The sequence below is a fragment of the Sus scrofa genome, chromosome 16, assembly GCF_054392235.1.
Source record: "Sus scrofa isolate SSC_HxYL_T2T_F1_AM1 chromosome 16, Sscrofa_HxYL_maternal_Yorkshire_Landrace_v2.0, whole genome shotgun sequence".
Classification (NCBI taxonomy): domain Eukaryota; kingdom Metazoa; phylum Chordata; class Mammalia; order Artiodactyla; family Suidae; genus Sus; species Sus scrofa.
The window spans coordinates 20,282,296-20,306,980 of NC_139398.1; the positions used below are offsets into that span (position 1 = coordinate 20,282,296).

Below are 24,685 nucleotides of genomic sequence, written 5' to 3' on the forward strand. Positions count from 1 at the left end.
AGGATAACACCTCAAGAATGTTCTTCTTTTCTTTTTCTTTTTCTTTTTTTCTTTCGGTCTTTTTGCCTTTTCTAGGGCTGCTCTCTTGGCATATGGAAGTTCCCAGGTCAGGGGTCTAATAGGAGCTGTAGCCGCTGGCCTACGCCACAGCTCGCGGCAATGCTGGATCCCTAACCCACCAAGAAAGGTCAGGGATCAAACCCGCAACCTCAGGGTTCCTAGTCGGATTCATTAACCACTGAGCCACAACGGGAACTTCTTGAGAATGCTCTAATTGTCAAGAAAACACTCATCTGTGGCTAGAATAGCCAAAAGATAAGTGCACATTTCACATACCAGACTTGGAAAGCATTATAAGTTTTCAAGGTCTAAAATGATATACTATTGCCTTTCCAATTTCTATTTCTTTTCTCTGTTCCTTGGCTCACTCTCCTGAAGGGATCTCACTAAAGCAGGAACATTCATTTACATTATTAGAGGACACATGGTGCCACTCTTTTCTATCTTGCTTTGATCGTTCTCTACTCTTTTTTTTTTTTTTTTTGAGTGGCAGGTGTCTGATTTTTTTTTCGTTTTTTTAAGTTTTTAATTGAAGTTTAGTTGATTTACAATGTTGTGATAATTTCTGCTGTACAACATGATTCAATTATACATATGCATACATCCATTCTTTATCAGATTCTTTTCCCATATAGATTATCACAGAATATTGGATAGAGTTCCCTGTGCTATATAGCAGATCCCCACTGGCCAGCCATTCCATATATCACAGTACGCATTTTCAATACTTCATTTTGATGCCAAATGAAATGGATATCTTTGCATGTTGACCATTAGGTGCTGGAGACAACAGATTTCTGAAGGGAGACCATACAAAATATTCCCATTTAAGATAACAGTGACATTATATATTCAAGTACAGTTGACCCTTAAACAATGTTGGGGTTAGGATGTCCACCATCTGCCCCGTCCAAAAATGCATATAACTTACAGAGAGCCCTCTGTATCTGGGTTCCTCTGTATCTGTAGACGCAATCATCTGCCCATCTTACTGTGCAGTACTGCCCCGTCCAAAAATGCATATAACTTACAGAGAGCCCTCTGTATCTGGGTTCCTCTGTATCTGTAGACGCAATCAACTGCCCATCTTACTGTGCAGTACTGCAGCACTTACCACTGAGAAAAAATCTAGTGGAACCTTGCAGCTCAAACCCATGTCGTTCAAAGATCAGGATTTCATTTTGTTTTGTATAAACCAATAGTGATATGCGCAACTTAGAAGAAACAGGTACATACTCTGAGGAAACCGGGGTGGGTTGTCATTGACATCTGTCAGGGTGATGTTGACTGTGGTGGATCCTGAAAGCCCTCCAACTTGCCCAGCCATGTCTTTGGCTTGAATGACCACTGAGTAGTGTTCTCTGGCTTCTCTGTCCATATTATGTAAGGCAGTTCTAATAACTCCTGTAAAACATATTTTAAACAAAACCATAATGGATTACACATTAAATGAGAAACAGCATAGATATCAATATTTTTTGGTTTCATTTTAGGAAAAGTAGCTTTAACTGAAATGCTTTTAAAGGAAAGTTAGGCTTCTGAGACCAACAGTCCCTTGACAAATGATTAAAACTGTTTCATTGAACCATTCGTTTACAGCCACATGTCCCAAGCCAATCTATTAGTAGCAAAATAAGATACCTATCTCTTTGCCCTCCTTGGGGGACTGGCAGCTAGAGGGCAGCCCTGCAGCCCTTGCTCTTTCCTCCTGCCAGTTGTCTGAGTGTTTCACAACTTCTGCTTCTCACAAGTGTCAGCTAATATAATTTGAGCAGAGGTTAATTTTCCTCCTTACAGAAAAATTTACATAGTTTTCTGACAGGGTTGTCAAAATTTGATGACCAAAACATTGGTGAAATATAGACATTTGAAAAAGATTATAAGATATTGACTGTTTTTGTCAGGAAATAACAACTACAATAAGAATTAGATCTAAGTACATAAGGGAAATAAAGTCATGAAATTGATTCCAAAAACTACGTGTAAAAATCACATTCTTTGACTTACAGTGCCAAAAGAGACATTTAATGCACTTTCATATTAATTAATACTGGATTCAATAAAGAGATACAAATGTTGTATATCCACATGTGATTGTGTATAGGTAAACACACACAAAACACACAACATACACACATAAATTTTATAGCTTTTTCAATAGAACCTTACATTTAAAACCAAAACACATTTTCAAAAAGGTCGAGTTTATCCAAGGACTATTGGATATGTCTTAAAATAAAAAAAAAATGTCCACATGTAGATGAGCCATATTATAATTAAGCATATAAATAAATAAGAATACATGTATTTATATTTATATGAACTATGCATTTAAAAATATAACACAAATATATTTGCTATTCCAAACATGGTCACCACTTAACAACAACCTTTTCACTTTTATTGAAAACAGGTGAATGATGTCATTTTTGAGAAAGACACCAAAGGCTTCAATCAAACACACCCTCGACTAGTTAGCATAATAATTCATGGTATGATTCAAGTTATAATAACTGCCAACTATAGAGTTTAACAAACACTTTTGTAGACAATACATTAATATAAGGGGAGAAAATGGAGTTGTATATCTAAATTAAAAAAAAAATAGTCTTTTAAAAGTAGAATTAGTTAATCAGTTGTTTTGAATATAGAACTCAACTACTATATATACATATACATATACATATATATATATATATATATACACACACACACATATATATAGTTGTTGTTTTTTTTTTCTTTTATAGAGTTGCCCTTGTGGCATATGGAAATTCCCAGGCCAGGGGTCAAATCAGAGTTGCAACTGCCAGCCTACACCATAGCCACAGAAACTATGTGAACTATGCCACAGCTTGCAGAAACACTGGATCCTTAACCCTCTGTGAGAGGCCAGGGATCAATCCTGAATCCTCACTGAGACTAGTTGAGTTCTTAAACTGCTGAGCCACAATGGGAACTCCCATAATTTTTTTACTGAATTGATTGCACACATAATCACTTTGAGAGAAGAGCCACAGGCACCAAGAAAACAGATCCCTCAACTTTCCAAACTTATGAACATATAATTAAGGGAGTTTAGGAGAACTTGCCTGAAGGTAAATGGGAATGAAAATTATTCTTATCAAAAGAAATTTATAATAGTATGATAATGAATGATTCATCTAATTCATGCATATGAAAAAGCCTCAAGCATCTATTAAAAAGAACAATGTTTTACCACATTTTATAATTATATAAGAAAAAATAAATTGATTTAGAAAAGAACAAACTGAGAATTTATGAACATATTTTAGAAGAGAAATATATACTTTCTGATTTTTGAGAAAAATATGCCATTCTAAAAGGAATACACTAGAAATGGGAGTTGCCTCTGTTGTTTACAAGTATGAGATTATGGTCCAAGATGTTTAACAATGAAATAATTATGTGATATTTGAAGAATATGCATATATAAAAATAAAATCTACCACTAAAAAGTGAATTATTGACATTTCTTTTATACAATTTGAAAGTTATTCATTTAAGAGGACCAGAGAAGAAGCACCATCCCTATTTGACAGCATAGACTTCAATAATTTCATTGCTTTGCCATTATATCCCTTCTTTTAAGACTGCTGCTCTGACACAAAATGGGAAGACACTTGTTGGCTAAATTTGCTTATGAAAAGAGCATATCCAGAATTGACACATATTTCTCAGAAAGGATTGTCTAAGGATTCATTTAAACTCTCAATTCTCTTGAGAATGGCTCAGTTGCCTCTGTTTTGCTTGACCTCCCCTGAGGTCACGTAGGTAACTGGGGAAGGTTCAAATTGCCATAGCAACATGATCCCATATATAGTTTATAATCCCAGTCTAACATTTTCCCAGATGCTTATAATTAGGGTAGTCTAGAACACAACTGAGGCATAGTAAGTTTTCCTTTTAAGTAGACTATTTTTAAAGTGGTTTTAGTTCTACAGTAAAATTAAGAAAGTACAGATAGTTACCTTGTACCCTCTTTCCCCTGACATACCCAGCACCCCCCCACCCCAGTGGCAATATTCTCTATTAGAATGATGCTTTTATTACAACTGATGACCCTATATTGATGAATCTTTATCATCCAAAGTACGTAATTTCTTTGGGATCACTCTTGGTGTTGGACATCCTATGGGTTTGGACACCTGTATAATAGCATGTTTCTATCATGATAGTGTCACATAGAAAAATTAAATTGCCCTAAAAATCCCCTCTGCTCTACCTATTCACCCCTTCCTCCCTTCAGCCCTTGGCAACTGCTGATCTTTTTACTGTCTCCATAATATTGCCTTTTCTAAATCGTCATGTAATTGGAATAATATGGTGTGCAATGTTTTAAGATTGTTTTCTTTAGTTAGTAATAGACATTTAAGGATCTCCCATGTCTTTCCATGGCTTGATAACTCATTTATTTTTAGTGCTGAATAATATTTCTTTATTTGGATGTGCCGCTGTCTATACATTCACCTATTGAAAGGCATCCTGGTTGAGTCCAAGATTTGGCAATGATAATGAAAATCACTGTAAACATTTGTGTAAATATCAGGTTTTTGTGCAGGTTTTTGTGTGGATATAAGCTATTAACTCCTTTCAGCTGGAGTTCCCATTGTGGCACAAAGGCTTAAGAATCCAACTGCAGTGCCTTGGGTCACTGTGGATTTTCAGGCTCAACCCTTGGCCCAGCACAGTGGTTTGAAGGATCCAGTGTTGCCACAGCTACAGCATGTGAAATCCTTGTGCCAGGAACTTCCATATGCTGTGGGTGTGGGGAAAAAAAAAAGTAAATATCAAGTACCGTGATTGCTGGATCTTATGTTAAGAGGTTGTAGCTTGTTTAGTTTTGTAAGAAACTGCCAAACCGTCTTCTAAAGTGGAAGACATGTTGGCATTCCCACCAACACTGAATAAACTTCTGCCACTCCACATTTTTGTCAGTTTTTGGTGGTGTCAGTGTTCAGACTTTAGCCATTGTACTAGGTGTGTAATGGTACTTGATTGTTTTAATTTGCATTTCCTTAATGGCACAAGATGATGAAAAATTTTTCATATGCATATTTTTATATATATCTTTTCTCTGGTGAAGTGTCTTTTGTCCATCTTTAAAATCAGGTTACTTCAACTATAATAATTTTTTTTTATTTAAAAGAAAGGAAAAAAATAAAATCAAAGTTGTATTGTTGTGTTTTAAGAGTTATTTGTATATTTTAGACAATAGTCCTTTAACAATATATCTCAGGCTATGGCCTATCTTCTCACTCTCTTGACAATGTCTTTCACAGTATAGAGATTGTTAATTATTTTGAAACCCAGATTATTAATTCTGTGTTTGGTATTGTGTCTAAAATGTCATAGTCATACCTACAGCCATCTAGATTTTCTCCTACGTTATATTCTAGGAATTTTATAGTTTTATAGATTAGGTTTGTGATCCATTTTAAGTTACTTTTTATTAAGGGTAAAATGTAATATCTGTGTCATTTTTTTTGCATGTATGTGTCAATTTGTTCTACTACATTTGTTTAAATAATTTTTTCTCCATTGTATTATATTTGCTCATTTGTCAAAAATAAGCTGACAGACTGCATGAGGAACTATTTCTGGTTCTGTAATCTTTCCCACTAATATATTTTGTCTGTTATTTCATTGATACCACATTGTTTTGATTTATATAGCTTTATAGTAAATCTTGTATTAGGGTACTGTCAGTCTTTCTAATTCATTCTTCTCCTCTAATATTTTTGGCTATTCTGGGTCTTTGCTGCTAACATATAAATTTTGAAATTGGTTTGTCAACACCCACAAAATAATGTTCTAGGATTTTGACTGGTATTCCATTGAATCTATAGATAAGGTTGGGAAGAATTTACATCTTGACAATATTGAGTCTTCTTATTCATGTACATGAAATACATCTTCACTTATTTAGTTAGTATTTGTTTCTTTCATGAGAGTTGTTAGGTTTATACTCAAGTATTTCTTTTTAGCAGAAGCTAACCTAAATGGCATTGTGGTTTTTGTTGTTGTTGTTGTTTGTTTGTTTGTTTTTAAAGGACTGCACCTGCCACATATGGAGGTTCCCAGGCTAGGGGCTGAATCGGAGCTGTAGCCGCTGGCCTATACCACAGCCACAGCAATGCCAGGTCCAAGCCACATCTGCGACCTATATTACAGCTCGTGGCTACACTGGATCCTTAACCCACTGAGTGAGGCCAGGGATTGAACCTAGGTCCTCATGAATCCTAATCAGATTCGTTTCCACTGAGCTATGACGGGAACTCTGGCACTATGTTTTTAAATCAAAGTCTACTTGTTGATTTCTGGCATTTGGAAGGGAGATTGACCTTTATATATTAATCTTCTATCCTGAAACCTTGCTCTCTCAAAACTATATCCTTGAAAATAACTCCCACTGTGGGAAAGGTGAGCAGAACATGCATTCAAAGGAGAGAGAACGGGGTGAAGAGCCTCTGATTGCCTGGGTCCAGCTTGCCATTCAACTGGCATTCACATCCTCTGGAAGACCTCTCTCAACATTGTAACAACTATGGCAGGAGATTCCAGTGCATGTGGGTTAAGACCATACTTTGAAAAGCCGCAATTTGAAAGATAAGGTTCTCCCATTGTGAATTCATACATTTCTTCACTTTTTATCTCCATCTTGTCACTTCAACAAAAGTGTGTATGAAGAGACGCACATGCACACAGAAAACAAATAATATCCAAAAATAATATACATTTTTTAAAACTGTGAAGCCTAAACTCAAGACTAGGATAAACTATATGCCCACGGTACAAATAATAATTGATGTTTTTCCTTTGTTTGTTTGGATTTTTCTGCCATATATCCATGTACAAAGTGATTACAATAAAACATATTTTTTTCTTCCAAACAAACATAATGATTTTTTTACCAATTTTATTAAGGAAATTTGTAGAGAAAACAGTGCAGAGCAACTAACTTAATCACCATATATCATAGCTTTATTTGTTTAAAAATAAAGAAAACTCTCCTTTTTGTAATATATTCTAGGTAGCTAGTAATGGCATAATCTGAATTTTTTGTCTTATATGCTTCACTAGCATTGCTTATTTCAAAAATTTTTAACAGGAGTTGTTGCCTCTTATTCTCTCATGATGCTGGGTTAAACCAACAGAATGTGATTACCTTTGTATCATTTTATTTTGTTTCTTATTACTTTCCTGGTGCCTATTGTTGGTGCCCCACTGCCTGCAAATTACCTTCTGACTGCTGCTTCCCAATCACCTTGATATGTAGGGGCTTGTAACTGGAATTACTCTCTGCTGAATACAAGTTCATAACATTGAAAATTCATCTGTGGTTATAAACATTACTCGTTGAACCTGACTCTCTAGCCTACCATATGTTTTCATTCCCTGACTGATGATATTCATATAGCAATAGATCATCTAAAATGTTTTCTTGTATTTTACCCAGTATAAGGAATTTAAGATGGAAATGTACAAATCTAGTTTATTAGATAATACCAGGGAAAATTGCAAAATAAAATCCTTGAAAGGCTGGAACAAATAGACAAGCATGACATTCAAATTCCTACAAACAGCTTCAAGGTATATACATGCATTTACAGGGGGAACTGATAAGTTTTCTTCCATGTCTTAAGTACACATATTCATTTTGGCTCAGTTGCTTATTTTGCTTCATAATTTGCTCAACTGCTCATTCATTCATTTAAAATCTGTTATTCCATTATGTAATATCTATTAAAATGTATTGGATTCCTAATGTTTCTCTAATGGGTCACAAGGAACACTTCATAACAAAATCATGTGGAGTGAGAATCATCATGCAACTTCAAGGGCATGGCCATCTGAGACCTACTGAATCAGAATCTGGGGAAGTGAGCCAGCATCAGGAAATATGGCCTCAAAGTGCTCATCTTTCATTGGGGGATCTGTTTGTTTAAAATAACTAATATGAATGCTAAGAGGTTTAGAAATGTTTACAAATTTTTTTCTAATTATTTTCTGCACAATGACACCTAACAACTTGACAATAATAATTCATCTTTCCAACTGCTTGATTTTGATGATCTAGGTACCTGGGAGATTCTTTATGTTAGTTATGAAATTTCTATTTGATTCAGCATTTAGTATTATACACTATTTCTATTCAGCTACACTTTATGATTTTTCCCTACTGATTTTGTAATGATAATGTTGCTTCCATAAATTCCTATCTACATTGAAAGGAAAAAACCTTCAGACATTGAATCTACATGTTTCCATCATCACCACAGTTTAGAAACCTGTTTTACTCATTTATCACCAATCCTATGTATAATGAATTTGTTTCTGCTCTGCTTAAAATGTGGAATTCAAAGACATATAGGATAGAGCTTATAGCATTAGAATGTCATGATTAGAGTATTTATTGACAAGGAGATAAATATGCAACTGTGGAAAGTTAGGTAATATATAAAATACATTTTATTAAATGGCAGACAAAAACCTATACTTGGAAGGTTGTAGTTATCAAAATGGATGAGCATGGCCAAGGAGAATCTTATGGGAGAATGATATGTTTGTAGGATATGGAAAAATTAATGGAGAAGTGGGGAACCCATGGGAAGGGGATGTGACATGAACAAAGGCGTGGATATAGAATATGCTTGCTGTATGAACAAAATTAGCTCTATTGGAAAATGATTGTAGAAGGTTAGGTATTAGGTACTCAGTAATACTTTCTGAATATTTCTCTGTGCCATCCTCAAGTGACTGAAAGTTTGAATAGCTCTGTTGCTGCCCCTGTAGAAAGTCAAGACTGACTAAACTTCACTACTCATGGTTGTGGTTAGGCAGAGGCATAGTTATAGCTACAGTTACATATAGCCCAGCTGAGACTTTAAAGTTTTGGGTGGACAACAGATTAAACTTCAGATTTTATTTATATTTTTGCTATACAATATATTTTATTTTTAAAGAAAACACATCAGGTGTTATAAGAAACACTGGCATCTCAAAATTTAAGGAAAAAACATATTTGCTTCAAGCCATGACTCATGGAATTAACAATCATAAATTCATGAAGTATTTCAATGTGTTCTATAATTAGAAAAAAAATCAGTATTTGTCTTTTTTTCCCTTCTTTTTTTAATTTTTTTATGGCCTCTTCCATGGCATATGGAAGTTACAAGATTCATCTTGCTCCAAGTATCCATGAGCTGTTTACAATCTTTCTGCAGGGCACCCTAATACCAACACCATTAATTGTGTTGGTCTACGACTGATTTGACCAATATAGTACAGTGGAAGTGACATTATGGCAATTTCTGTCCTAGCCTTAAGAGGATTGGAACCTTCCACCTTGGTATGCATAAGCTCTGCGCCTTCAGGGAAGTAGTTCAGCTACCCGGCCAAAGAGACCACTTAGAGATGCCCTGGATGGAAAGGGCAAGGGATCCGTCTGAGCTCAGTTCCCCCAGTTATTCTCACTGAAGCACTAGGCATATGACTGGACTCATCTTGGAATTAGTCTGGGTGTCAGCTGAATGCTATAAGCAATCAAGCCAATGTCACATGGATCAAGAAATTGCCCAAATAACCCCTGCTCAACTTATTGACTTCCAAAGTCACCCCTGTTTTGAAAGGTCTGAGTTAAGATAGTCTGTAATGGTATTCATCTTTGAAATACAAATGCACACACATACAGACAAATATGCACACACATATATATCCATACACACATTCATACACACATGTACATATATATTTACACACACACACACACACACACATTTATTCCTCTTAGGGAAATAAATGATTGTTTGCTTTCTAGAGCTATGCCAAACTATTAAATCAAGACCACATATTTCCTAAATACTATCTATCTCTCTTCTCTCTACCTCCCCTGTCTTTCCTATCTCCCTTCCCCCAACCTCTCTGCCCCCACCCCACCCTCTCTCTAGAGCTGAGAATATATATGTGTTTCTCTATATGAAAACAGCTCATGGATATAGAGAAACACATATATATTTCAAATACTACAGCTAGAGTATAGGTAAATATATTTCACCAGTTCAGAATTTCACGAATCAAAGAAGACAGTATTTATAAGATAAAGAGAAGAGGGAAGATAAAACTGAACTTCATATAATTGATGTGTAATGAATAGAGGGAATAAAACTTCCCGTTAACACTGAAATTATTAAGATACTTATCATCTGGAAACTCACACTCTATCGGGAGTAATGAAATTATATATGATATTTATGAGATCGTTTTTAATCAAGAGAATTAGAAATGTAATTTAAAATTTTTATAATACCAGATAAAAAGTTTACAAGATCTCAAATGCAGAAATATTCCAACAAATATGAAAAAATTTTCTCTTAAAATAATAATGAAATAATAAAAAGAAATGTAGAAATCTAGAAGTAGGTATAATTTTTCCAAAATAGCTCATTTATGTGGTTTGTAAAAATTTGATGAACTCAAAATACAAACAAAATGGAAATATTAAGTTTATCATATAAACATTATGCCTTATTTAAATATTGATATGTGTTTCTGTTATTTCTGCCTCTTATTTTATCTATAATTTATTTTTTCAATTTATTTTTTTTTTTGTTATGAGGGTTAAAATGAATTTAAAAAGATAAAATGTTTTTACAGGATTTTTTTGTCATAGTTGCTATTTAAGAAAGGGTGCTTAATATGATTATATCAAAACCCTGGAATATTTGTTGTTGAGACCATAATATTTAAAGCTATTTAATTACGAAAAATATTAAAACATTGCTTCATAAAATATGTATACTAATGACCATCCAGTTCTGTTAGTAATGGTACAGTTGACAATTCAGAATTGACAATTCCTCCTGTAATACTGATTTACCTTTTGTGTCACCTGCTTCCTTGATTTTTATTTTTTTAATTTAACTTTTAAAATTTTTATTTTTGCCCCTTAGGGCTGCACCTGCGGCATATGGAAGTTCCAGGGCTAGGAGTCAGATTGGAGATGGAGCTGCTGGCCTAGGCCACAGCCGCAGCAACATGGGATCTAAGTCATGTTTGTGACCTACACCACAGCTCACAGCAATTCCAGACCCTTAACCCACAGGGCGGAGCCCAGGAATCAAACCTGCATCCTTATGGATACTAGTCAGGCTCGTAACCTGCTGAGCCACAATGGGAACTCCTACTTTCCTGATTTTTAAAAGATGGTTTTATTTTTCTTTTAGAATATGATTTTACTTTGCACTCAAAGGAGACATTGCCAAATGCAATTAGCTGTTTATCCCAATATATATAACATACCTAGGGATATGTGTATACACACATATATATATTCTCTATATATTATATATGCTACATATTATAAACATCAGTACTGAAGCAAATTCATATGTTGAAATCATAAAATCCTCCTTACAATTTCAAGGGTATGCACACAATATAGGTTGTATCTCCTTTGGCACAAAATTGAAAGTTGAATTCTTAAGGCACTTGTGGAGAATTCAAGTGACTATTGAGTTTCTGAGAACAAGAATTAGAATGTAGCCAGGATGACTGTAGTACATTCAAGGAGCAACATAAGAAAAGTGCAAATATAATTGAAAAATATGGTAAAGTAGTCTTTAGCCGTTTAAGAATACTCTTGTATTCTTATTGCTTTTGACCTTTTAAAGTCTAAAATGAAAACATAACAATATCGATCATATAACTAACACTTCCTATGTTTTACTGGAAACTTCAAAAATGATAAGAGATTAACATATTTGATGGTATCTAGAGGAAGACAGTATACTGACTGCATACATTTTATTAGTAGACAAATCAATTTTAGATGTCTGACAGTCATTAATTTATAGATAAATTTATTATTAATTAATGAGTGCCTTCTGTGGCCTCAGTATCACTGACAGAAAATATGGTGTGATCACGTGAATAAGGAAACTAGTTATGAATATCCCTTATGGGTACACTGACATGTCACATAAATAGGAGTGTTAAGTGGCACAAAGAAACATGCAAGTTTTCTAGAAAGAGTCTCATTCCTGGGAGAGAGTTTTCCTCATGTTAAAGCCTTATCTGTTCACACCCTTTAACAGTTCAAGTAAGCAACGAAAACAGCTTGGGTACATTCTTCGCATTTATTAGATGTAAGTATTGCATGAATTAATAATCTAGTGCTTAACTAGCAGCTAAGTGGTGATAACAGAATGTACAATATAAAAGAGTACTATATTCTAATTTAAATATCACAAAACATTTGAGTGCTTGTTGAGTTAGGTAAATGTAAAATGCTGGTGTTTTTACTGTGTGATGGAAAAAATGGCATGGGCTTCATGACTATTTGATAACCTGAGATACAGAAGCTAAATGTATCAATATATGAACAGATTTTTGGTCCTTTGATGAAGAAGAAGAGTAGAAAGCCCTCAACACTGGAAAAATGGATCTGAAAGGACTATCGTTATGTGATTTGTAGAGTGGGGCTTTTAATCAGTATCTGAATATTTTCATAGAAAAGGATTCGAAGAAAAAAAAGTAGTTAAGGAGCAACCACAGAGGACTAGTTGTATTTTACTGGCTATACAGTTTTATTCTGCTTCCCTAATATTTGAATTCACAAATTAATATATTGTTGATGGGTTAAATTGCAACCATGGAAAAAGAAGGAATGATTGGAAACTGATTAATATGTCATTCCATTGATTACTGAGAATATTGAATAACTTTAAATGTTACTCAAAAAAAAGATATATGTGTTAAAAAAAAAAACAGATTTATTGAAAATCTACTCCATGTTAGAAAATTCAACTTTTATCTTGCATATGTTGAATTGAGATGTGAACCACCAAATACTAAAATCAGACAGATAAAACAGAAAGTTTCACCCAAGGTCAACTTTTACTTTGTTTCTCCAATGATCATAAACTGGTAGATTAGTAAAAGCTGACAGGCATAGGAATTCTTAGCTCTCTCCCCATTCTGTGACAAATGTCAACATCTCTTTAATCTTTGCATAACACAGGAAATATAGTACTTGTTATCTACTAAATAAAAAATGTGCAGTCCCTGAATTTCTGCAAAAGCTGTTAACAACTGCAAACTAATTTTTATCTGCAGATTAGAATAAGAAAATGTAGGGGTTCCCCTGTGGTACAGTTTGTTAAGGACTCAGCTGTTGCCACTGCAGTGGTTCATAACGTTGCTGTGGCGTGGGTTTGATCCCTGGCTGATTTCCACATGCCATGGGCCATTCAAAAAAAAAAAGAAGAAGAAACAGTTGTCTATGCAGAGTTTGAAACAGTTACTGAAGTGGAGATTTAAGCTCTGGATGTCTGCTGGGGAGCAACTGTGAAGAGAGGGAGGAGGGAGCATGAAAGAAGGGAGGAGGATGCTAGTCTGAGATGCCCATCAAACGAAGTTTAAGCTAATACAGTTGGAATATTTTGACTGCCTGAGTGTCCACCACACTCCGTCACTGGATGAGGGTTCTCCTGGAAATAACTTCAGCCAGGTGTCCCTCAGCTCCTGAGACAGATGGATCTTGAAGGAGGTGACGGTTGGGAGTGGGCGTTGAATGTCTTCCCCGCGCTGGACCCCAAGTCCATCTTTAACGGGGGGAATCTACCTCACAGTGATCTACTTTGTTTCCCCCAATTTCAGGCCCCTCCTTGGAAGCCACACAGGACACGAAAAATGATCACGTGATCTTCTGTCACTAGTTCTCCTATCGCCTGGTCCATTGGCTAATGTCGGTTCTCATCTCAGCAGCAGCAAACTAGCCACAGCAGGCTATTCCAACATTTCCTTAAAGTCTTCATTTTCTTTCGTCTCTCAATTTTAATTTCTTATCTTTCATGTTGCCATCACACTAATTTACTTATTGTCATTATTATTTATTTATTAATTTTGATGACTGTTCGTCCTTTCTTGACAGAATAAAAGCTGCATAAGGGCAAAGATTTTTTGTGTTCCCATTGATATACCCTCATTACCTAAAACAATCTCCACCCCCTGGTTGTACTCAGTGAATATTCGCTGAATGAATGAAATGCCACAAAACACATTGGAATTCATCATAGCATTAATTAGGGGCTTTAAAATAAAGCTAAAAATGGATCTAAAATAAGTTACTAAGTTTAAGTAGTTCCCTTTTGCTGTTAAATGTATTAGTTAGATTCTGGAACCACTGTAACGAAGTACCACAGACTGAGTGGCATAAAAAAAAAAATGTATTGTCTCACAGTTCTGGAAGCTAAAAGTCTGAAATCAAGGTATTTGTGAGATTGGTTCTTCCCGAGGGCTATGAGGGCTGAAAATATTTTCTATGAAAATCAGCAGATGCTGACTAAATCAAAGCTTAATCCATTCAGTTAGTGATTTTCTAGACTTGAGAAAGTAAAGGAGGAAGCACAAATAAAGCTTATTAAATTCAAATGTGTAGGTAGCCATTACATGCGAATAACACAAAATGTGAAGAAATATTATTCTACTTAATGAAAACTATTGCTCAACTTAACAGGAAAAAAAGTGGCTCATACATTAGGTGAAAAACTAAAGTTTGTTCAAACACTTTTTTTTTTTTTTTTTTTTACTACACTTGTGACATGAGAAAATTCCTGGGCCAGGGATCGAACCTATGCCAAAACAGTAACTAGAGCTACAGCAGTAATAACACCAGATCCTTAACCCACTGAGCCACCTAGGAACTCCTTTTATCTACATGTTAATATAAACAAAAATATCAACCAACACCCAAGCCAGAATTAAACTCATTTGTCAATGACCTGAGTAACTTCTTTGCTGAATCAGGTAGTAATCAAGCATTTATTTCAGTAGGGTTTTGTCAATATTCATTGGATTGTAACAATAGGTTGTGTGTGGATGCAGGAGTTTGGCAAAAATCAATGCAAACATTCTGTAAGAGTCTATAGGCTCTGTAGAATTTATCAAAAGAGTAATGCATAGTTTATAATTGTAAATCGGGTGCTTCATATATTTTGTATCAGAAAAAATTACAATAAACATATGCACTTATATACATGCTTATGTATTTTGGTTGTTAAACACTTACTAGCACACCACTGACTGCTATTATTAATAGACTTGACAGAGGTGAGAGAAAAATGTCCTAGGCAAAAAGAGTGATAAATGCAAATGTTCTACTGTGGCTGTTTTCCAGCTTCTGTGAGGGAAATCTATGAGGCCAGCATCTCTAAAGCAACATCAACAAGAAGTGAAGATGAAATAAGAATGACACGATGGTCCAGATCATTTAAAGATATATACTTTATGGCAATGCTTTGACTTTGTCCATAATGAGATAAGAAGCCACTCGTAGCTTAAGAAGATAGGAAATGAGGAAAAGCATATGTGAAGCATTTTGGAGTACATTTTCAAGGACAAGATGACTGACTGGAAGTGGAATGTAAGGGAAGTGACTCAAGTGGCACGCTGGTATTCAGCTTAAGGACTTGGGTCAGTGGGGAACCCTCTACAAGGATAGGAATATAAGATAAAGATCAATGAAGAGAGTGTCAATTCACTGCTATACTGACTTCTATGTGCTTAAGCGCTATCTACGTGAACAAGACTGATGGGTGGTTGAACACATGGCTTTCACTGAAAGGTCTGGGTTGGGAAGTCAGGATAATGATGATACTTATAGAGAGATAGAAGGATATAAGCTCACTCTTGTCCAAGAGAATGAAGAGGGTGCCACTTACTACAATTAATGGCCTAAATTGCTCTCTCTTGGATCTTTATTCCTTGCATTATATACTAAAAAAATTACCAGTCAGGACAGAAAAATTTAACTTAAAAGTCAAGTGGAATAAAAAATCAATGTATCTAATCTTAGTGAATATCAAACAAAAAAAATGACTATTTTGACTGAAAATATCATTACTTTTTTTCCTTCTATAAATATGACCTCAGGATGGACAGAATTAGCTGAATTAGTCTTTTAGGTTAGCAAGGTCTAATTCAAGTTTAATCAGAAAGTACTATAACCACTTGACTACACTGAATTCTCCTCAACCAAATTTGAAAAAAAAAAAAATGGTACAATATCGAGATCATTTAAAAATACTTATAAAAACAATACACCACAAAAGTGTAAGATAAAAAAGACTTACAGAAAAAACTAACTTGTCTTTTTTTTTTTTTTGCTATTTCTTTGGGCCGCTCCCATGGCATATGGAGGTTCCCAGGCTAGGGGTCGAATCAGAGCTATAGCCACCGGCCTACGCCAGAGCCACAGCAACGCGGGATCCGAGCCACGTCTGCAACCTACACCACAGCTCACAGCAACGCGGGATCCTTAACCCACTGAGCAAGGGCAGGGACCAAACCCGCAACCTCATGGTTCCTCGTCGGATTCGTTAACCACTGCGCCACGATGGGAACTCCAAGAAAAAACTAATTTAAGAAGGGTGAAGTATATTTTTTTTTCAGTCACTAATTTAACTTTCTATCCATATCCTCCTCCTGCCAATTATTTATTAGTTATCAATGTGCCCCTTCCTTTGTCAAACTATATCCTACAAGATATCTGGCAACTAAAACTAATATATAAAATCTACCCTTTTGTAGCTTTATATTTTTAATGTTGTTTCTACACCCCTAAAGTAAAATATAGGCTTCGTATGAATTCATTGTTATTTGTTTTGTGAATGTGTATGTTGTTTTGTTTTTGTTTTGTGGCTAAGAATGCTTTTGTTTTGTGAGGGGGACCAGGATCTTGCACTTTGGAAGTGGCTGCTTTCTAATTTTCATATCAAGATCTTTTTTCACTGACTCACTTGCCATTCAATACATTTCCATTTTGTTTCTTAGTAAGAAAACCAAGCAGAAAAAGAACCTCAGGCAGAGTATGAAGTAAGCAGAACAAATATTGCATTAATCAATGTAACATATTGCAGACTGAATATAAAAATCTGGTTCCCTGGAAATATTTGAAAATTCTTGATATAGAGTTACTTAGAATTTGAAGAATGAGTTATATTAGAGAACAAGAAAATAATCAGACAAGATTATGGAACAAGGATTGAACCAGGAAAAGAATTAACATGGCAAATAATGGCTGAGAAAGAAAAGCTAAATGAGGCATTGATTTAGTTATGTAGAGACTTTTTCTATTAAAATAAACCCAGAAATCACATCGCTTTTGTTGATTTAGCACTTTTCACTGCTTATTTTAACGCTGTTCATTCTTAGGGTTCCAGAGAACCTATAAATGTCTTTCCACTGCTTCAAGCACCATTTATCAAACTTACTGCATGAGCTCACCAGGAAAGGGTTTATACATCTTGCTTTGCAGTATTTCCCTTTCAGAAATAATTCTAAAAGGCATTAACTAAAGATAGAACACCAAATGTGAGTAAAGGTAAGCCGTAAGCCTGAGATATTTCATGCATAAAGACAATTGAGAAGGTGTATTAAGTGGAAATTTTGACATATTCCCAGTTAATTCAGAAGCAGCAGTGTGATATATTTGACCATAACTCTTTTCAATTTTACTCCTTCATTCTGTCACTGGATAACCAAAATGATTCTCAATTTGTCAATTTTTGCTTTGCTTTATAACAGAAATTCATTAATTCAAGCCTTTGGTTTAAAACTATTTTTACTTCTTAATCTCTCCTTTGTAATAACTTTGGCAGGATCACTGGACCAGTCATTTTTCAAACTCTGGGCTATTTTCAGTTATAGACTGAGTCAAGAGGTTTACTATCCACCACAAAAATATTCAGGGCTTTGCTGAAGGGCTTATGAGCTGTCTTAAGAAACTTACATTTTATTCATAATATTTAAGACAAAATAACATTGTTTTTTTGAAATAATGAAAAAAAATACAGCTAACTATCATCCAATGCTACATTTAAAATTATTCAGAGGTATTACATGCTATTAATATTATTAAAATTTATACTTGTAATGGACTATTTTAAAAATGTCTTATTCAGTCATAAGAAAATAATAAAACCAGCACTTCTTTATTTGTGGACTTGTTAATGATGGCCATTCTGACTGGTGTGAGGTGGTATCTCATGGTAGCTTTGATTTGCATTTCTGTAATAATCTGGGATGTTGAGCATTTTTTCATGTGCTTGTTGGCCATCTATACATCTTCCTTGGAGAAATGTCTATTAAAGTCTTTTGCCCATTTTTCCATTGGGTTGTTGGCTTTTTTGCTGTTGAGTTGTATAAGTTGCTTGAATATTCCAGAGATTAAGCCCTTGTCAGTTACATCGTTTGAAGCTATTTTCTCCCATTCTGTAAATTGTCTTTTTGTTCTTTTTTTGGTTTCCTTTGCTGTGTAAAAGCTTGTCAGTTCAATTAGATCCCACTGGTTTATTTTTGCTTTTATTTCTGTTGCTTTGGGAGACTGACCTGAGAAAATATTCATAAGGTTGATGTTAGAGAATGTTTTTCCTATGTTCTCTTCCAGGAGTTTGATGGTGTCTTGTTTTAAATTTAAGTTTTTAAGCCATTTTGAGTTTATTTTAGTGCATGATGTAGGGGTGTGTTCTAGTTTCATTGATTTGCATGCAGCTGTCCAGGTTTCCCAGCAATACTTGCTGAAAAGACTGTCTTTTTCCCATTTTATGTTCTTGCCTCCTTGGTCAAAGATTAATTGACCATAGGTGTCTGGGTTTATTTCTGGGTTCTCTATTCTGTTCCCTTGGTCTGTGTGTCTGTTTTGATACCAGCACCACACTGTCTTGATGACTGTGGCTTTGTAATATTGCCTGAAGTCTAGGAGAGTTATGCCTCCTGCTTGGTTTTTGTTTCTCAGGATTGCTTTGGCAATTCTGGGTCTTTTGCGGTTCCATATAAATGTTTGGATTGTTTGCTCTAGTTGTGTGAAAAATGTCCTGGGTAATTTGATAGGGATTTCAGTGAATCTGTAGATTGCTTTGGGTAGTATGGCCATTTTTACAATATTAATTTTTCCAATCTAGGAACATGGAATATCTCTCCATTTCTTTACATCTTCTTTAATTTCCTTGATTAATGTTTTATAGTTCTCAGCATGTAGGTCCTTTGCCTCCTTAGTCAGGTATGTTTTTAGGTATTTTATTTTTCGGGGTTCAATTTTAAAAGGTATTGTGTTTTTGTATTCCTTTTCTAAAGTTTCATTGCTGGTATACAGAAATGTGACTGATTTCTGAATGTTAATCTTATATGCTGCTACTTTGCTGAATTTGTTGATCAGTTCAAGCAGTTTTGGGGTTGAGTCCTTAGGGTGTTCTATATATAGTATCATGTAATCTACAAATAACAAGTGCTAGAGGAGGTGTGGAGAAAAAGGAACCCTCTTGCACTGTTGGTGGCAATGTAAGCTGGTACAACCACTATGGAGAACAGTATGGAGGTACCTTAGAAAACTATACGTAGAACTACCATATGACCCAGCAACCCCACTCTTGGGCATATATCCAGACAGAATTTTCTCTGAAAAAGACACATGCACCTGCATGTTCATTGTAGCACTATTCACAATTGCCAAGACATGGAAACAACCCAAATGTCCATCAACAAATGATTGGATTAGGAATATGTGGTATATTTATACACAACGGAATACTACTCAGCCATAAAAAAGAACAAAATCATGCCATTTGCAACAACATGGATGGAACTAGACAATCTCATACTGAGTGAAGTAAGTTGGAAAGAGAAAGATAAATACCATATGATATCACTCATATCTGGATTCTAATATATAGCACAAATGATCCTTTCCACAGAAAAGAAAATCGTGGACTTGGAGAAGAGACTTGTGGTTACCCAGTGGGAGGGAGAGGGAGTGGGAGGGATTGGGAGCTTGTGGTTAACCGGATGCAAACTATTGCTTTTGGAATGGATTAGCAATGAGATCCTGCTTGTGGCACTGAGAACTATGTCTAGATACTTACAAGGGAGGACAACAATGGGAGAAAAAATTGGTGACTATAGTTAATAACACTCTCCTGCATATTTTAAAGTTACCAAGAGAGTAGAGGGAGTTCTCATCACAAGAAAGAAAAAGTTATATAAGTACGTTTGGTGACAGTTGTTAACTAGACCTACTGAGGTGATTGTTTTGCACTGTATACAAATATTAAGTCATGTTGTACACCTGACATTAATATAATTCATTTCAATTAAACTTCAATAAAATTAAAATATGTCTTATTCTAATTTAATATTTTTAAGGATTCATAGTATTTTTTTCTATTTTTAATTGGACGTTTCATTCATCAGTTGCATACTTTAGCCACTGGCATTTTCCCTTAGCTACATTTGTAGACTATTGGCAAAAGTGACATTCTTTAGTGACATGATATGATTGAAGGCCTAGCAGGTCTAGAACCAGTTATCTACATTCAAATCTTGGTTTCAGCATTTTCTTGTTTAACTCTCTGCAGTTGTAACATGGAAACACCAATACTACATGTTTTATTTGATTAATGTAAAATCACGTTAGTTAAATCATGAAAACATTTAGAAAAGTGTATATCACATAGCAAATAGTCAATATAGTTATCATCTGCTTTGAAGGCATTTTTTTTTTTTCTGTTTTGTTCAAAATAGTTTTTTTTTTTTCAAACCAAATATGCAAGTCAGAAACTTCACAATTCCTGAACTGTTCTCTGATTGCTTTTTTTTTTTTTTTCTCCTAGTGAATTTAGAAGGGTGAGCTATTTGTTTTGTTTACCTAGGCATTGGCAATTTCTCAATCTGTAGTTCTAGAGGTTTGCACTATTTTTGTTTGTTTATTTGCAGTCCTAATTAGACATTCATCTTCTGGAGTTCTCCTATGGAGCAATGGTTTAAGGCTCCAGTGTGGCCACTGCAGCTGCTTGGGTTAAGTTGTGGCACAGGTTCAATCCCTGCCCGGGAACTTTCATATGCCTCAGGCCCAGCTTAAAAAAAAAAGGAAGGAAAGAAGGAAGGAAGGAAGGAAGGAAGGAAGGAAGGAAGGAAAGAAGGAAGAAAGGGAGAGAAATGCATCTTCTGTGTTTTCCACAGGTTGATTACATCCAACTTTTCTTATCCAAATGTGCAGTTATTTTTCCTTCATTTTTTTTCTGATTTTCTTCCTGCTGATTTTAAAGTCTTGTGCCATTCTCAGAGCCAGGGCTGTCCCCTTTCTCTAAAGTTTCCTGCAACCCCAATTTCATTAGCAAGGTTTTACTACATACTGTCATGATGGGCATTATCTCTCAGTGTGTATATAGCATAATTATGAAAACTTCCCATAGTACAAGAATATGTTAAATATGATTTTGCAGATATTTCATTTAATCATATTATGATTCCAGCTCTTCTTAAAACCTAGGTTTATAGACACTCCTTTCCATCTTTTCTCTTTGATTGGGGCACCATCACTTAGGTGAAGCAGTTAAACTTTATTGTTTCCCCTCCTCCCTACGTTCGGTAGGTATGTACCCTCACTTGAAGCATCACACCCGTGCCTTTGCCTGTGTTCTCCAATCTCCTGCTGTCTCTCTCTGCTTCACTGCAGGCCACAAATTTTGCTGTCTGCTGAAGACAGTTGCTAAGTTGCTAAGCAGAGTGATGTTGTCAGTAAGTGGCCAGTTCAGTGCCTTCATTTACAGCGCATAAACTGGCCCCAGTGTGCTTACATGACTCCTCACTGTAGATAAGTACACTCATAAAATTTCTATATATCTGGGTCCCTGTGATATTTCTTTTCTCTATAGTAAATTCACTTTATATTGTCTTCAGATTTTACATTGCAGCTCTACTATAAACAGAATTAATAATGAAGAAAAGATATCAGCTGCATCTCCATATGTTAACAGATATTCAATACAGCCTAGTCCCTCCAATTGCATTTTCATGTTAAAAGAACCAAAGTCTAACAAATTGGAAATCACCAAAATAATTCAGTTAATTCATTTAATGAAGTAATTAATTTAGGGAGAGTTGATCGCATTATCGCATATTAAGTGTTCAAAATACAAAGGGGTACAGAAAAGAGTCCCCAAACAGATGAGCTCAAAGATTAAACAGAATGACCTTTTTATTAACATTACATAATCAAGTTAGTTTAATCAGGAATTTTTCAAACATTTGAAGAAATTATTTAGAGGGGTTCCCACCGTAGTGCAACAACGGGATCATGCATCTCTGCAGCACCAGGAAGCAGGTTCTTTCCCTGGCCCAGTGCGTGGGTGAAAGGATCCAATGTTGCCACAGCTGCAGAATAAGTTGCAAATAAGGCTCAGATCCAATCCCTGGCCTGGGAACACCATATGCCATGGGGTGGCCAAAAATAAATAAAATTAAAAAATAAAATAAAATAAAAATTTATTTAAAGAATGGGGAATTGAGGGGTAAGATATCTCCTAATTAATACTTAAATTATTCTCTGGTTACCAAAACCTGTAGGTCATGATTAGAATTGACTGGGAAAATCCTGGGTAATTATATTGCTCCAGTAACTTCTTACCTGAACTTTGGAACCATCAGTCAATTTTAAGACACATGGGAATTTAAGTTAAAGGTCCTGTTCTCCTCTTGCCTAATATCATAGTAAGCTACTTCTGCAGAACTATTTTTATAATGTGTGTGTGAAAAAAAAGCTGTAAATAACTGTATTTTGATTATACAATACCGTTATTGTATAATACCGTTATATACAAAACCGTTATTTAATGGAGCAAGATGGTATTTACTTTTCTTTCCATTTACACACTAGGAACTCTAGATAGTATTGAAAACAGTGGATGGATTAAGGACAAGGGCTCTGTAGACAGACTGATGGAGTTCAAATCCTATTCTCACTGATTAACAGTGTAGCTTTAAAAAAAATATGTCTCTGTGACTTAGTTTCCTCCCTTAGAAAATGCAGGTCATGAGTCCTCGTCTTGTCACAAGGCTACTACAATGATTAAATAAAATACCACGTACATAGCACAAAAAACTGCCTAGAAACCCACAAGAAAAACCATAAGCAAAATTTAGCATTGTTCTTATTTTTATATAGTACCATATGTCAGGAAGGCCAGATAATATAGTCAGCTTAGTGGGAAATATTTGCCCAGAGAATAAGCTTAGATGAACATTTGTTCTCACATTCGTTAAAGTATTTCCAAGTTTACTGAGTCTTGCAACATAAACAATGCAATTTTCAACTCTATTTGGCACTATGAAGTGACAGGACAGGATACATTATTTATTGATAAGGAGAAAGACACAAAATATAAAATAACTCAGCTGGATTAGCTAATAAATGTTTAGTGATTTTCTACTGATCATTGATGCCAGGTTTGTTTTTCCAAAGCAAATGAATGAATGTAGGATGTTCCTTATATAGATTAGCAGGACTACCTAAGCAGTGTTGCCTATGGGGTTACTTTTTATTTTACTGTAGGTAACTTAAAAAAACAAAAACAAAAAAACAAAAAAACAGCTTTGTTGAAGTATATTGACAAGCAATAAACTACACACATTTAAAGTGTACAGTATGATTTTTTAATTCACTCATTTAAAAATATTTTGCTGTGGTAAGAATACTTAATAAGAGATCTACCTTCTTAAATTTTTAAGTGTACAATATGGTATTGTTGAATATAGGGTACAATGTTATAGAGCAGATCTTTAGAACTTATTCACCTTACTTAACTGGAACTTCATGCCTTTTTTTTCAATTTAATTTAATTTTTATTTTATATTGGAGTCTCTTTTATTTACAATGTTGTGAATATTAAGGTGTACAGGGAAGTGATTCAGTTATATGTATACATATATTCATTTTTTGGTCAGATTCTTTTCCCACATAGGTTATTTCAGAATATTTAGTAGTTTCCTGGTCTATACAGTAGGTCCTTGTTGATTATCTATTTTAACTAGAGTAATATGCATATATAGGCAACTTTTTTGAAATAAGAATATTTGATAAATTTATTGATCCATGATCATTAGGTGATTTTTTTTGCATAAACCAAAATATATATATGCAGATATCTATGGGAAATACAAAATTTGTCTTCTCTTGGTTTAATTCTTAGACAAGGATGCTGCTATTGTGATTTATTTATTTATTTATTTTTTTGGAACCGTTCCTGGAAAACCAGAAGAAATGAAAAAAAAAACAATGACTTTGTAAACCCTTGATAATAAGTCTTTCATCTTTGGAAGTTGCATTTGATGATTTGAAATACATGCAACAACCTAAAGCTAAAGGTAATTAAGTGATTAAAGTAAATGATAATGATGTATTTGGGTCAAAAAAAGAGCATAAATTCTTAGAAAGCAGAATATATATATATATATGTTGGCATGTATCTATCTATCTATTCATTTATTTATATTCCATCCATCTGTTTTACTTCTCAGTTTTGCATTACAAACTGTGTCTGAATATAGTTTTTTATTTATTTATTTTTTTTGGTCTCTTGTCTTTTTTTTTTTTTTTTTTTTTTTGTTGTTGTTGTTGCTATTTCTTGGGCCGCTCTCACGGCATATGGAGGTTCTCAGGCTAGGGGTTGAATCGGAGCTGTAGCCACCAGCCTACGCCAGAGCCACAGCAACGCGGGATCCGAGCCGCGTCTGCGACCTACACCACAGCTCACGGCAACGCCAGATCGTT

The 24,685-nt window shown here is 34.8% G+C and overlaps 1 protein-coding gene across 20 annotated transcripts in view; it reads right to left on the reverse strand.

The window, feature by feature from the left end:
- CDH18 (cadherin 18) overlaps positions 1 to 24,685 on the reverse strand; it is a 1,020,178-nt gene that overhangs the window by 131,460 nt on the left and 864,033 nt on the right. For all 20 annotated transcript variants that reach the window (XM_021076971.2, XM_021076969.2, XM_021076964.2 and 17 more), the window contains one exon: positions 1,297 to 1,464. In XM_021076971.2, the coding sequence (XP_020932630.1) occupies positions 1,297 to 1,464 (168 nt within the window). The remainder of the gene's footprint in view (positions 1 to 1,296; positions 1,465 to 24,685) is intronic.